The sequence below is a fragment of the Coffea arabica genome, chromosome 6c (genome assembly GCF_036785885.1).
Source record: "Coffea arabica cultivar ET-39 chromosome 6c, Coffea Arabica ET-39 HiFi, whole genome shotgun sequence".
Lineage (NCBI taxonomy): Eukaryota > Viridiplantae > Streptophyta > Magnoliopsida > Gentianales > Rubiaceae > Coffea > Coffea arabica.
This window is the reverse complement of record NC_092320.1, coordinates 899143-913888: the sequence shown is the minus strand read 5'-3', so window position 1 is coordinate 913888 and position 14746 is coordinate 899143. Positions and strand designations below refer to the sequence as shown.

Genomic DNA, 14746 nt, shown 5'->3' with positions numbered 1-14746 from the left:
TGTCCACAGATGTATAATAATTTTCATTAATATATAAGGGGTAAAGTGCAAAATTACTGTATTGGTGCCTCCTAGTGTATTTACCTCCCGGATTCGGTTTTTTACCAATCAGAGAGGGAAAGGCGTAGTAATACACACATACATACGTGTATTTACCATCATCATCACTCCGTATCATCACATACATTATACGTACGACTACCAACTAACATTTCATCCAAGAAACACGTAAAGTTGGATTGGGATGTAAAACAAATTAGTATTTCTATTAAATTGTTCTGTCTCCCGGTATTATTTTAGACATTTGACTTTTGCGTCGGATTTCCCTGTGAGGAGCTTTGGTGGCGGTGCTTAGGCATTTCCCTGATGATTTGATTTGTTAGTACTTCAGATTGGTAACAGTAAAAATTAGGGTTGGGAGGGGAAGAAGAGATGATGTACTGGTACTAACTTTTTTTTTGTTTTGGGGGTTGACGAATCATCGTGTTTGATTCTCATTTCTCAACGACGACGACAACATCAACATCAACATCAACATCAACGTCAATTCATTACAGTTTGCAAAGCCTTTTTCGACGGAGTTTCAATCTCTAACAAGGTAATTTTTTCCCCCAATTCAAATTGTTGTTGCCAATGCCTTCTGCCCCCGTACCCTTATTTCTTTCTTCCATAATCGCATCCTGTCCAAATGCAAATATTTATGTATTAGAAAAAAATGAAAGAAAGAAACAAATGGAGACAAGGACCCAATCCTTAATTTTATCATATGCTTCAATCTGTTATTACTATTTCTTTCGTCTTTCATTGGTTTAATTATCCTGCGATTACGTGCTTTGCCTTACGTGAATCAAGCCTATTTTCCATTTGCTTTCTAGGGTTAGGTTTAGGGTTAGGGGATCATCATCATCATCATCCTCCACGCGCATGGAAGCGTCCGTTGGCAACAATACGGACGCTGCTTACAGACCTACCGGTGCTTCTGCTCCTAATAACTCTTATTCTAACAATACTAGTAACCACCACAACAGCACAAGTGGCCACCACCACCCGCACCACCCCCCAAGGAGATTTGGGGGAATGCAGCTCTCTGCTTCCAGTATTTTTCGTTCCCCATTGTCTGCATTGTTGGAATACTCTGGAATTCTCAGAAACCGCCCCTCCTCTTCCTCCGACAGCCACCACCACCACCACCACCACTACAACTCCACCTTATTAAACGCTTCTGGAGTGTCCCGCCCCTATCATGATGATCACCTTCAGTCCCGCCTCCTCCTCGACAATTCCTCCTCTGCAGTTCCTGCATCCCTCAACATTTCCAACGCTACTGGTGCTCCTGGAGGGGAGGTTTCGATTAGGATCATTGGTGCTGGGGAGCAGGACCACCTCGACAGGGTTAGCGCCCCCTTGCCTTCCCCTGCTGCTGCTTCTACTCCTGCACCCCTCAGGGAAGTCAATGCCCAAAATGAGGTCTTCCTTCAACCTATTTCCAGGACGACTTCATCAGTCTCTTTGGAAGGTCAAGGTGATCGAGGAGTGGGTTTAGGGGTTCCCAACAGAATTCCTCATCCCACTGCTACAAATGTTGACACTGAGGCTGGCGATATACCTGGGTCCAATAATAGGGACTCTTCTTATCAGAGATACGATATACAACAGGCTGCTAGGTGGATTGAGCAGGTTCTTCCATTCTCTTTGCTGTTGTTAGTGGTCTTCATTCGGCAACATTTGCAAGGTAAGCCCTTTTCTTCACCTCTTTATCTGATTTTGGTGGCACACTAAGTAATTTTGGCGATAGCAGATTTGACATTGTTACTCCCAGAGCAAGTGTCCTTTTGCTTGCTTCTTTAGTTATAACCCTGTGGTTCTCTTTGATGCTTTCGCTTTCTCAAAGTATATGAACCTGTGCCAATTTCTATGGACGTGCCTTTGTTTAAAATTCTGTTGCTAATTCTTCTTAAAGTTCATCATATGCGTGATGATGTGGTAAAGGCTGCTGAGTATGTAGCAGAACAGCTCCCCCATCCCCCCCCCCCCCCTTTGCATATGCATGATGATGTGGTAAGGGCAACTGATTGCAACAGAAACTCCCCCCTCTCTTTTTCTCTTTTTCCGTCTCCATCCGTATGAATGTTTTATTCCTTGGGCACCACTTGAATATTTTTATTATGTTTTAGCCATGTCGTGTTTGAAACTTGGAATGCACTAAAAGAAATGCAAAAATGGTCATCTGTGTCTTGAAGGAGGATAGATATCAGGTTTTATGCTTTAAGATTTAACTGTTCAACATTCAACATATTGCCTCTCTTAACCCTCTTAGTTCTAGCTATATGAAATTTTCCTCTTACAGATTCGTATGCTCTCTTTACTCATTTTTACCTTTTTCTTTTTTCCTTGATTATATGCAATATGCAAGATATTCCAAGGTCATCTTGGAGTCAGTCTTAGATTGTCTAAATTGCTATGTACATACAGCTACTTAAAACCACATGAGAACCTTTGTTCAGTTGGGAACGGATCCTATCTGGTTCTAGCTTTTGATAGCCACTGTATATATTATCCAACCAATGGTTGTCTTCATTGGATGCCGTGCAAACATGTAGGACACTATAAGAGTCATTTTACTGCTACAAGTCCTTAGTTGCTGCTTTATCTCCCTGACTTAAAGTGGTGCTTTGGAGCCCTAAGTACCTTATTGTTTGTGTAGTAAATTTTCAAATTGATTCTCTAATGCAAGAACTTGCAGGCTTTTTTGTTACAATTTGGATTGCCGCGGTGATGTTCAAATCAAATGATATTCTACGGAAGCAGACAGCTCTTAAGGTGCTTGAATTAAGGAATTCGTTTGCTGAGCTAGAAGTCTGACTTCTTGCTTCATCATTGTTGTTGTAAAAGTTTCGCTATTGAGCAAAGAAATTGCTTATGCTTGCAGGGAGAGAGAAAGATATCTGTTTTGATTGGCATTTCATTGGTTTTCACACTTCATGTGGTTGGCGTTTATTGGTGGTATTGGAATGATGATCTCCTGTCTCCCTTGGTCATGCTTCCACCCAAGGCTATTCCACCGTTTTGGCATGCTATCTTTATAATAATGGTGAATGGTGCGTGTGAGTCATTAAATCATAGTCATGGCTTTTGTCTTTTGGTTGAAAAAGTGATTTATATTGGGAAAGAGAGGGGTTTGCTAGTGTAATAAAGTTCTTTTTTATAAGAGCAATTAGCATGGAAATCACCGAGTGTTGCATTGCAATAGTAGAGTTTTGCGAATTTCACTCTTTGCCCCTAGGAAATTTAGTGTAGCTTATGAACATCTTCCAAGCACCATAGATTTGTACATCCATTTATGTTTGCACTCTATCTATAAGTCTGTCACTGTCTTGTGTACACCGTCAGATTGGTACTCACCCACTTACTATATATTTGATAGAAACCACTTGACAATAAATAAATTTATGTTTCCAACACTTTGAATGACTTTTTCAGTTTTATTTTCTACGTTTCAGACACTCTGGTCCGTCAGGCTGCTATGATTCTGAAGTGTATTCTTCTGATGTATTACAAGAACAGCAGAGGACGAAGTTACCGAAAGCAGGTAACACTGATTGGAACTTTTAAATTGAAGTGCTTGCTAGCTATTTATCTTTTATGATGCAAGATCACCTTTGAATCTGTCATCAGCATCTGACAGAAGAGATTTTTGTTCATAGGGTCAGATGCTCACTTTGGTTGAGTATTTGCTGTTGCTTTACCGTGCTTTGCTGCCAGCTCCTGTTTGGTATCGCTTCTTTTTGAACAAAGAATACGGGAGTCTTTTTTCATCCCTAATGACTGGGTTATATTTGACTTTTAAGCTCACATCTGTTGTTGAGAAGGTAGAGTTTAAATGTGCATTCTCTTGTGTTCCTCTTCTTCCCTTCAGTTTTTTATAATTTTATGATCCATGACTTAAAATTGTTTGAATTCATCTTTGTGTCTGTTATAATATTGGTTTAACATGACATTTTTTTCAGGTCCAATGCTTTTTTACAGCTTTGAAAGCTTTGTCATGCAAAGAGATTCATTATGGAGCTTATGCTACTTCTGAACAGGTAACTTCTCTAATTACTGCTTAAATTTACTGTAAGTTTCAGCTCCTCTTTGAGCTCCACAAACTAAATTTACATGCAAAATATTTTTTTCTCAAATGAATAAAAAGATCCAAATATGCAACTCCACTGCAATTCAATTGCATGGTTTTTAGTTGTCTAAGAAGTTTCTGATGCGATTTTCTTCTTGTTATTGGAAATAATATCATTGAATTTATCCTATAGCTGTCAATGTTAAACTAATTAGTTTGACTTGCTGAAACTGGCCCATTAGTAAATGGGTTTCATTATGCAGTAAATTTTATTCGGGTCTAATTGGGTGATCCAATTAAATCCAAATAATTAGTGGGTGTTAAGTGTTTTCATTTGAATCACCTGTTGGATCCAATTAAAATTAATCCTAGATATAGACTCAATTTTCGGTAGTTGTAAACTGGGTGAATTTATAAACCCATATAATTAGTGGGTGTTAAGTGTGTTAATCTGGATCACCCATTTGATCCAATTAAAATTAATCCTAGATGTAAACTCATATTTTAGTGGGTGAATGTTATATCGCCCTCCAATCACTGACTGTTCTAGATATTGCAAGATATATTTACCGTTCTTTTCCTTTTCTTTAATTTTTCATTCTTTTTTCTTTCTTTATCCTTCTCTCTCCCTCCCTCCCAAAAGTTTAGCAAAATCTTCAACTATTCTGTTGATTGATTCTTGCATTAATTCCTAAATCATTTTCAAGTTCTTGTAAAAGTGACGTAAATTTATGATCACCACTTTGGTTACCCTGTGCAATGTTCTTCCCCTTTTTTATTCAGGTAAAAAGATTTATTTACTATGCTATGTTTTTAATTTTTTATTACAATGATATATTGTTTTTCTTGGTAAACAAAATCTGAGAGAAAAAGTAATTGAAATTTTAAGTAGGTCATGAATGGGTAATTAGGTGACCACACCCTTTTAAGGTCATACCCATTTGTGGCTCGCCCATTTTGATGCATTAATGAAATGGGTAATATTGGTTGACCCAATCATACCCATCACCCAATTATGGCCTGCCCAAAGCTGCCGAAGTCACCCATTTGGGCAAGGTCTACTTTATCATTTCACTTGCTTTCTTACAATACCCCTTTGCTCTTTTTGAGCTGATGGATTTTCTGTCGTTATGGTAGAAAAGAGATGCTGATTTCTGAACCAGTTCTCTCAAGCATGCAGCTCTAGAACTTTGTCTTGTTATAAATTTCTTGCTCAAGTATAACTGTTCAATTCATGCTGTGCTTGTCCAGGTTTTGAATAATTCTGTTCTGAAAAAGCTTAATGTTGTTTTTGAAATTTTCGTAAGGAAGATGTCCTTTGATTTTGTGGAACAGCCATTTCTGGTATCGCTATTTTGGAAGTGATTATGCAGAAGGGGCTTTAGTTTCTGTTTTAAGTTTTGTATTTTAGCGTATATTGATGATTTACTCTGTTTTCAGTTGCAAATACCATTTTCTACTTTGAGTGAATTGGGTACTTCAACCTTGATTGTCACGTGTATGCATGTGATACATACATAGATATATCTTGGTGTGTGTGTGTGTGTGTGTCGAGGCTATCGTCTTGCTAATTGAAGCTCCCTTATAAGTTTCTTTCCATCTACATCGTTATTTTGTTTTTCCTCCCTAATGAATGTGCTTTTGTTACTGTTTTTCTTTGCTTTTGTCTGAGGTAATGAATATTCTCTCTCTTTTCGCTTTCAGTTACCTGTAAAAGGAATAATGGCAACTTTTATCTTATTTATAATTTGGACTATTATGAACTTTTTGGCATTTTTGTACTTCTCTCTTGGCCATTTTTAGTTTGTGAATGGCATTGCCCTATCTTCATAATTGAGGTTGATATTTTATGACTCCTGAGGTTGATGCTTAACCCCAAGCCTGCAGGCATGACCTGGGCATAACTTTATTGATATCAACTTTATTGGCACAACTTTATTACCTTTGTCTTCGGTTGGAAATAGATATCCCAAGTTTGACATGGGTGCTCAGGCTCACAAATGTAATGCTATCCAAACTTCCTGTTGAAGATGTCTCACACTTGCTATAGGCTTTTCATTGTATGAGGTCTAATCAATCCAAGGATTCTTCATCCAAAAACTGCTGCTTGGCTTAATTTTGAGCTACCATATAAATTACTTCTTGCTTCTTGTTGTTACTCTGTTCTCTTTCTTGAACACTCTCTTGCCTCCTGTGCCCTTGGGATTTTGTTGCAATGGAGATTTAGTTATACACAATACATGCTTTGGCGTCTTATTATGAGTTGGAGATTTTGGTAGGCTGAAGTGCATCCAAGCATAACGGTTTGAATGCTTTTTCAAGTTCCAATATCATGTGCATTTTTTGGGGGTGCTTGGTTGATGCTAATGACTGTGCCAGCAGATCTTCAGTTCTTTTAAGGTATATGGTTTATTTTATTTTCTCATGGAATATAAATGTTTACATCTATACGATCCAATGCAGGTCAATGCTGCAGGGGATCTGTGTGCTATTTGCCAGGAAAAGATGCATGCTCCAATCTTGTTACGGTGTAAACATATATTCTGTGAAGACTGTGTCTCAGAATGGTATGTGTGGTTGCCCCTTGTTTTCCTTTTTAACTTTCTCTTACATGGATAATTCAGATTTTCTCGTCATCGCTTTGTCAGTTGGTATCTCTGACTGACAAAAAATGGTTGACGGTTGTCCTGGTCTGCCATTGTCCTGCAGTTTTAATATGCTTTTTATCTCTGGAATTAAAGTAAGCATTAGAAGACTATATAGAGTCTGTTTGTTCTTCTGTGTTTGTTGAACAAATTGCAGACAAAATTAAAAGAAATGTTTGATTGTTCTCTATGTTTTTGTTATTAAAATAAAGGCATCTGATAGCAGTGGCAGGATTTTGACACGAGGAAAGATGTTTTTTCTGCTTAGAAAGAACTAAAATCTTTACATATGTCATAGTTCGGCTGCCTCTCATCTGTCACCTCCACTTTTGCCTCTTACTCCAACTTCCCAGTATCGTACCCGAGTATTGCACTTGTTTGTTTTGGAAGTAATACTTGCTCTTTTAAAATGTCATTTTTGTTTGGTTTTGACCATCAATGCCTTCTTGTGATCAAGTTTGAATACTCTGATAAGCCATGAGAATGGGAAGACAAATCTTACTGCTGCAGTCATGTACAAAGTGTGGGAAAATATACTGGTTGCAACATGAGAAATTTAACTTTTGCGCTTATATTGGAATTAGGTTTATTAATAAGAAAAAGTAAAATAACTTCGCCGCTGCCTCTGTATGGTTTTGGATGCCTTTGTTTCTTTGCTTTTCTGCTTGTCAACCTCGTAGTGCATGCAGAATTGAGTAATGTGATACACGGTCATTTGCTAAAATTATACCGTCATACTTGTAATGCAAAGGTTGTGAATAACTGAGATTTTATGGTTCCAGGTTTGAGAGGGAAAGGACATGTCCTTTGTGTAGGGCTTTGGTGAAACCTGCTGATCTTAGATCGTTTGGGGATGGATCAACCAGTCTGTTTTTTCAGTTGTTTTAAATTTCATAGAATTGAAAGAAGGAAGATTTCTGCTCAATAGAGGCCCCATTTCTTAAGCTTCTGTGCACCCCATCGCAATAGAGAGTTCTGCTGCTGCACCATTTAAGCTTGTTGATTGCTGAGGTGGCAAAATAGAACGGAACAGGCTATGTGTTTATATATGATGTAACTGTAAAAATGTATGTAATGGATCTTGAAAGCTACTGTAGTTGCTTAAAGTGATTAAGTTATACCAAAAATTTGAGCCCAATGTTTTGGGGTTTTTTTGTTGTTGTTGTTTGGGGGGTGGTATATTTGATTGTCCACACGTATCGATGACCAGGCCCAGTTTAGAATGAAATGCCTTGTGTTGGATTTTGGTAGAACGAAGAATCATCATTGGCTAGTTATTAGTTAACCTTTTGGAGCTGGAAAAAGTGTCAAATTTCTCTCTCAAAATGGTATCCTGCGGAAGGAAATAGGTTTGCGTGAAATGCTCAAGTTCCGAATAAGTTTTGTCAGCGAATTCAGTGAATGATGGCACGTATCAAAATTCACAAAGTTTGGGACAAAAATTAGCTGATGTGCCAAGGAATTTCGTAAACATCGAAATAATTGATCATCTTTTGATTTCAAATTCGTCAAATAGTTTGCTGTCCGAGTTTCTTCTGCTTGAAAAAGCTGTTGCCGTTGTCAGGTTTGATCAAATTTTCACATGAATCAAAGTCAGGTTCGAGAGCTAACTCTTACACGCATTTGATATTTGGCTTCTTCTATTAGATGGCAATGGCTGAGGAGTGAAGCTAACGTCACTTTTCTGGCAAAATTTTTGTCAGATGTGTTTTGTAATTTTGGGGGTGGGTGCTAATTTAGAATGGAGCCCACCTTATTTGTTTATTTATTTATTTTTGCTTATTCTGTATCATTACATTAGTGAACCTAAGTATTAAAATAATAATAATAATAATAAAGGATACTCTATCCTTTCGGAGTGTTCAACAAAATACCGAACGCCACTTGTCATATGTCTGTATGACTAGTAATTAGGGATCTAATCGAGCCAACTTGAGCTCGAGTATTGCTACATTCGAGCTCGACTCGACTTATATGTAACTAGACTCGAGCTCGGCTCGATCGAGTCTAGTCTAAAAATCGCAACTTGAGCTTGACTCGAGAAAATTCTTTTAATCTCGATACTCGGATAAGATTCGACCTTTAGTTAAACCTTATCAAGTCGAGCCTAATCAAGCATTTCACAATTTTTTTGACACATTTTTCATCTTTTCTTCGCTTTTGCCCAACATTTTTTCTTTTTAGGTCTTTTACAATTATGTTATTACTTTTCTGCCATTATGAAATTTTATTATAAAGAAAAGTATCTTGTAAATTCAGTATAAATTATACTCATAACGATCATTTTATAATTATAATACATATATATTATTTAAATTATATATATATATATTAATTAAATATATCAAGCTTGACGAGCTACTCGTTGAGTCTCAAGTCCCAAAATTCCTGACTCAAACTCGACTTGAAAGTATATTCGAGTAGCTCGAGACTTAGCTCGAACTCGATCAATCGAATTCAAGCCAAGTTGTTGATCAAGTTACTCGTGAGTTACTCGATAATGGTTCGACTCACCTACATCCCTACTAGTAGTTGGTTCTCAAGAGTAAGGAGAATAATAAAGAAAGAAAAAGCAAATGATAACTTAGGGGATCACGGAAAATACAACTTCAAAAGCAAATTTCTATTTTCTACCTAAGATAAGATTTCGAAACCCAAACAACTGCATGTGTGAGGTGAGGAATTCGAACCAGTCCCAAAAGAAATTCAGCTCTAGATGCCGCACAGTACAAGACTCGTAAACTTTAGGCTTTGCTTTTACTAGTATAAGTAAAACTAGCTGCAATAATAATAATTGAATGGCCTTCCTCTACTTGTATGACAACAGATCCAAAAACTCACGTGTCAACAACAATATAAAGATGAACAACGAGTTCTATTATCAACAAGAAGAAGAAGGAAATTTCAAATGCAGAATAATCCATTAATCTAAACCTTTTTCTACTTTTCTTTCTCTCTAAACCAAAAACTTCAAAAGGAATTAAGGTTACAAAACCTTAGGGAAAAGAATGAATCAGGCCCCTCGATGTCTAATTGGACCCTTCTGTTGTGGAGACTGGACAAGTGCAAATTGTTGGAGCGTCATGCTGAGAAACCTGTCGTAGCTTTCGGCAAGAGGGGGAATTCCAGTATTTGCTGAGTAACCTGAGTGCTTCTTGATGGAGAACTGCCAGTAGGTGACGATGGAGACGTAGGCGAGGGTGGTGAAGCAGAAAGCATTCTGGAGACTGCAGGTATAGGGTAAACTTCTGTAACCTCTTCAATTCCCTCATCCAAATAGACAACATCCTGCATGGTCAGTTGGTGATATTCAACTATCTCCCTTAAGAAGCGATTCTCCCGAGCATATACAGCATTTTCATGCGCCAATCGGGCCTTCTCCGCCAAAAGTGTCTCGAGTTGAAGGCGTATCTAAAGATTGAAAGTTGCTAAAATAATCAGGTGCTCATCATAACAATCATCTAGAAACCAAATTACCATGTCCATGCAACTTGTAGGGCTTACCCTTCTTTTTCCTCTTCTGACTTTTAGATGGGAGGATTTTTTATTTATTTATTTATTTATTATTATTATTTTTGCGGTGGGGGGGGGGTGGGTGGGTGGGTGTGGGGAGGAGTGGTGGGGTGGGGTGTTTGAGGAACAACCCGGGAAGGTAAATGAGGGTGGTGAGATTTGCATTCCCATTCTAAGATCCTTTTTCAAGACTTTAGGGTTTACACAGCACCCACAATGCATGTACATAAATGTCTCACTGAATAACTAGCATGCAAATGACATGCATCCTATCATCTTCAACTCAACCAAGTTATTTGTTGATATCCTTGAAGAATGGAAGAAGAATACGACAGTACCATGTCATCGTCAGCAGGATTGTCTCCCTTGTCCCTGGCCTCTCGAAGGAGTTTATTTTCTTCTTCCAACTGAGAACATCGTTGTTTTGCAAAAGCCAGATCTGCTTTGACAGTTTTCAGCTCTCGAAGGAGTAGTTTGGCTTTTGCAGCTGTTGCCATTGCTACCTGTGACACAATGACAAAGATGCATTTCTTTTTGGGTAGAAGTGCTTTTGACTAGCAAGGAGATGTGAGGAAAGAATTTAAAACAAATTCAACTTAATCAACTTAGCAGTGTGAAAAAAAAATGTCAATCCTAATAATTTTTTTCAGAGATAATTATTGTTTTATGCATGCGAAGGTGTCTTGCTAGTTTACTGGTGGATAACTAACAAATGAACCAGAGGAACTGAGAGACCATAAAGATGCACATCCATGTAAGATATCCCACTTGTGATTTTCATTATCACCATCACCAGTTTAAAGAGGTAGAGGTAGTATTATTCATTCATGTAAGATAGCTTATCTAGATAAAAGCTAGTACAGTCAAGTTTCATCTGCACATTGATTAATTTGAGGATTATAATTAAGATTCAAGAGCTTTTCCAAAGAAATTTGAATTTCAACGCCCACTGAGGTCAAAGCATTAAGTATCTTCTTAGACAGGAACTAGAAATACACCACTACATAGTTGCCACCTTACGTCGCGGGATGCCTTGAGCTTATCCTCTTGGCTGGTTTGCATATGTGGCTGTGCTGATTGCTGCACTGCACTGTGTACATCAGGTACCTGATTCCCTTCATCAAAGTTGGTTCCTTTTCTTCTGATCTGCAGTTTGCGAGTTTCTTGAATTATGTCCGCAGTCTTACTTTCAACAATGGTACGTCCTTCCTGAAATAAGAATGAACATTTACAAAGAAAGCACAATAACATCTTGCAGATGTTAAACAGGCAAGTTATTTGATGTAGGGTATCTCTATTAAATTACCGCTCTCTTCTTCTTCTTCTTTTGGGTGAAACATCGGCTATGGTTTGTTTCTCTGATATGATACTAACTCCTTTTCACTAAATACGCTCCACCTCTCTCTCTCACACCCACACCCACACACACCCTCCCCTTTGATAAAGGGGAAAAAATTTTAAAGAGTCTTTAGAGGACATTAAGAAAAAAGAATGCAAAAAGTGAAATAATGGCATGTAAAGATGCATGCAAGTCCATTGGTATCACTAAAGAGGTTTCCAAAACCAATATCAAAGAATCTGTTTGGCGTGATGCTGAAAAGGTTATATCCAATGCTACAGAATTGAAAAAAGAAAGGAAAAGCAATGAGAAAAAAACAACATAAACAAACCAAAAAAAGGGAGAAAATCCAGTTACATAAGAATAACTTATACAGTAAACGTCTATGCAAATGATTAGCAAAGAGAGAATGCAGCAACCATCCATGCAAATGACCAGCAAAGAGTATGTGATTTACCTCGAATGCACTTCCAATCGTATCACCAATGTGATTGAGAGAAGTTGTAAGTGCATCAAGGCCCTTGCGAAATGTAGGATTGTCTGCTTTTCTGTAGCTCTCAGCAGTTTGGTATGGCTGATAAAACAGAAATAAAATTAAAATGAAGCTTAAAAGCAGCAGCTTATTATTAGCATTTTTGGGAGAAAAAGAAGGATGGTGGGGGTTTTCATAAGATAAAGAGAGGATTAACCTGGGAATGTGTTGAGGAAGGGAGGAATTCCTTGGGGTTGGTCCTAGTGGTAGCAGGGCAGGAAAGATGGGAGATGTCATCATCATCCAGGATTGCTTTGGCTTTCCTAGCTAGAACACCCCAAAAACCACCAGGTTCATTTGAACTTTTCATTGAAGTGTAATCATAGGTTGGAGAACCCTATGTTTTGAAGCAAGCACATGCCAAGAAATTATAGGAAGTATTAGTACTAAATTAAATAAATAACTGGTTTTGCCTTTCCTTTTGTGTGTGTGTGTGTGTGTGTGTGTGTGTTGTTTTTGGGGTTATTTAGTTTTTAATCATGGCGGCTAATAAGGAAAGAGGAAATATGGGTAGCTGCTGAGACTGGAGATAAAAGACGGTATTAGACTACAGAACCACTGGAGATAAAATTAGTTGGATGACGAGAATACGAATTAGTAGTACAAGCGTTAATGAATGACTAATATAGTACCTAAACATATACATGAAAAAAATAATGGAGAAACGCTAACATTTGTAAGGATTGATGAATTCAAGGAGACGACAGCCCCATTCCACATATACAGACGACATCATAGTACAGAAGATGGAATTGGCACGAAACAAAAGAGAAAAGGAAACGGGAAAATGAATATTAAATAAATAAGAAGATAGATAGACCTTAGATGGATTGTTGAAGGAAGAAGGAAAGGCTGAATTGGCGGCATAAGCGGAAGATAGAGAAGAGTCGCGATGGGCGGCGGAGGCTCTGATGGCCTGAGCTGCCAGCGAGGAGGAGGCTGTGGCGTGGTATCCTCCTCCTCCCCCTGTTGCTGCTGTTCCAGGTGCAGGGGGTGGTGGTGCAGGAGAACTAATAATGTCTTCCTGGAAAGTGGATGAGCGGGCGATCCCTTGTCTTCTTCTGTACGCCATTCCGTTTCTCTGATTCTGTAAGCTTTTTTCTGTGGGTTTGGTTGATGGATTTGGATGTAAAGTAGATTAATGCTCCTACATTTGGGATTAATTAGATTTGATTAAAAAAAAAAAAAAGGAAAAAGAATCGGCATTATAACTAGTACAGTGTTTTTCCTTTATTAATACCAATATCGAGATAGATCACCGATCACCGAGGCCTCACTGCATCGCCACCGCCGCTTGACCACCATTCACAGGTGCTATAGATAATAAAGTTAGATTCGGTTTCTTCCCCCCCCCCCCCGCCGCCCCTCCCCCCCTCCCAAATCAGCGAAAAATGAAACAGTAGAGACCAAAGAAACACAGAAAAATGAGGAGTCGTCAGAAAGACGGACTAGAGAGAGAAGAAGAAGAAGAAGAAGAAGAAGAAGAAGAGAGAGATTGGAAATGTATTTTGATGATGCATCTACTGTGTTCGATTTGGGCATGGATATGGTTCGTTATAGTTAGTTAGTTACTTTGTATGGATTTTGCTTTGTCCTGCCACGGCGCGCGTACTTAACCAACAACGAAATTATTTTTCCCTTTTATTCACTCGCTGTCAGCGTTTATGCAAAACTCCGTAATTAAATTTGAAATTTACTCTTTATTAAATTAATTCTTTGGCAACCAACAAATAATAGTCAGCTGAACAATGAGTTAACACAAACTTTTTTTGTCGCAAATTGTACCTTCCTTCTCCTCTCCCTCATCCATCTACAGTCTACACCACCCTCCCCTCTCTGTCTCCACTACCCCTCCTCCACTTTTCCTCATCCCTGCCACCCTGCTGCACTGCACATCACCCCTATTTCCGACACATCTTCCTCCTTCTCCTTCCTCTTTCCCCCCTTCGTCATATCCTCTCCTCCCCTCCATGACCGACATCTAGTCACAGAGGAAGTAGGAGTGCGAATTCTTCCTGACCGGCCTTTTGAGTTGCTGGGAGCTGTTGAAGAAGGCCTGTCTCTTCTTGTAACAATTCCATAACCTAATCTATTCTACACTAAAGAGAGGGGACGGACCTTAGGAGGTTCAGGAATAATTCGGAGGGGATTAAACCATTATCGGATCAAACGGGTACACAACACACTCATCTGAATTTTTTGAAGCAAATCACCTAAATGTGTCATTTTGGTGGGAGGTAAGATTTGAACCCTTACCTCTCATCCCACCAAGTTAGGCGGTGGCCACCAATAGTTCCGGTACTTATGAATGGCAAATGGGTGAGTACCTGCAGGTGCAGGTAAAGGGTGCGGCTGGGCCTGGGTGGGGGAAATTTTTCTCACCCGTTAAAAAATGGGACGGGTATACTTATCCGTTAAAAAAAAGTATATATAATGTTTAACTTAATTAATTATAAATTTATAATAATAGTATTATTATTATTTATAAGTACTATATACAATGTATATTAGTATATATAATATAATTAATATTATCAATTATATTAATAATTATATATGTTTACTAATAAAAACTATTAATTAGTTATGTTAAATTTATTAAT

At 38.3% G+C, this 14746-nt stretch overlaps 2 protein-coding genes across 5 annotated transcripts; one reads left to right on the top strand and one right to left on the bottom strand.

Annotated features, from left to right (window-relative positions):
• The first annotated feature begins 63 nt into the window (after nt 1–63).
• LOC140008210 (uncharacterized) lies at nt 64–7914 on the top strand. 4 transcript variants are annotated; one of them, XM_072051778.1, is made up of 9 exons: nt 64–598; nt 876–1732; nt 2744–2820; nt 2930–3104; nt 3501–3589; nt 3711–3869; nt 4008–4085; nt 6578–6681; nt 7542–7914. In XM_072051778.1, the coding sequence occupies exons 2-9, from the start codon at nt 925–927 to the stop codon at nt 7645–7647; spliced, it is 1596 nt and encodes a 531-aa protein (XP_071907879.1). In that variant the 5' UTR covers nt 64–598; nt 876–924; the 3' UTR covers nt 7648–7914. The 4 variants fall into 4 exon arrangements, with proteins under 4 accessions (XP_071907879.1, XP_071907877.1, XP_071907881.1 ...); XM_072051776.1 differs by having other exon boundaries at nt 87–598; nt 3705–3869; XM_072051780.1 differs by having other exon boundaries at nt 99–598; nt 2930–3098.
• A 1671-nt stretch (nt 7915–9585) lies between these two features.
• LOC113695340 (uncharacterized) lies at nt 9586–13511 on the bottom strand. Its single transcript, XM_027214390.2, has 7 exons — nt 13384–13511; nt 12964–13290; nt 12301–12480; nt 12069–12185; nt 11293–11481; nt 10611–10775; nt 9586–10170 (listed from the first exon to the last, which is right to left on the bottom strand). Exons 2-7 carry the CDS (start codon nt 13213–13215, stop codon nt 9841–9843), a joined length of 1233 nt encoding a protein of 410 aa, XP_027070191.2. The 5' UTR covers nt 13216–13290; nt 13384–13511; the 3' UTR covers nt 9586–9840.
• Between the last annotated feature and the right edge of the window lie 1235 nt (nt 13512–14746).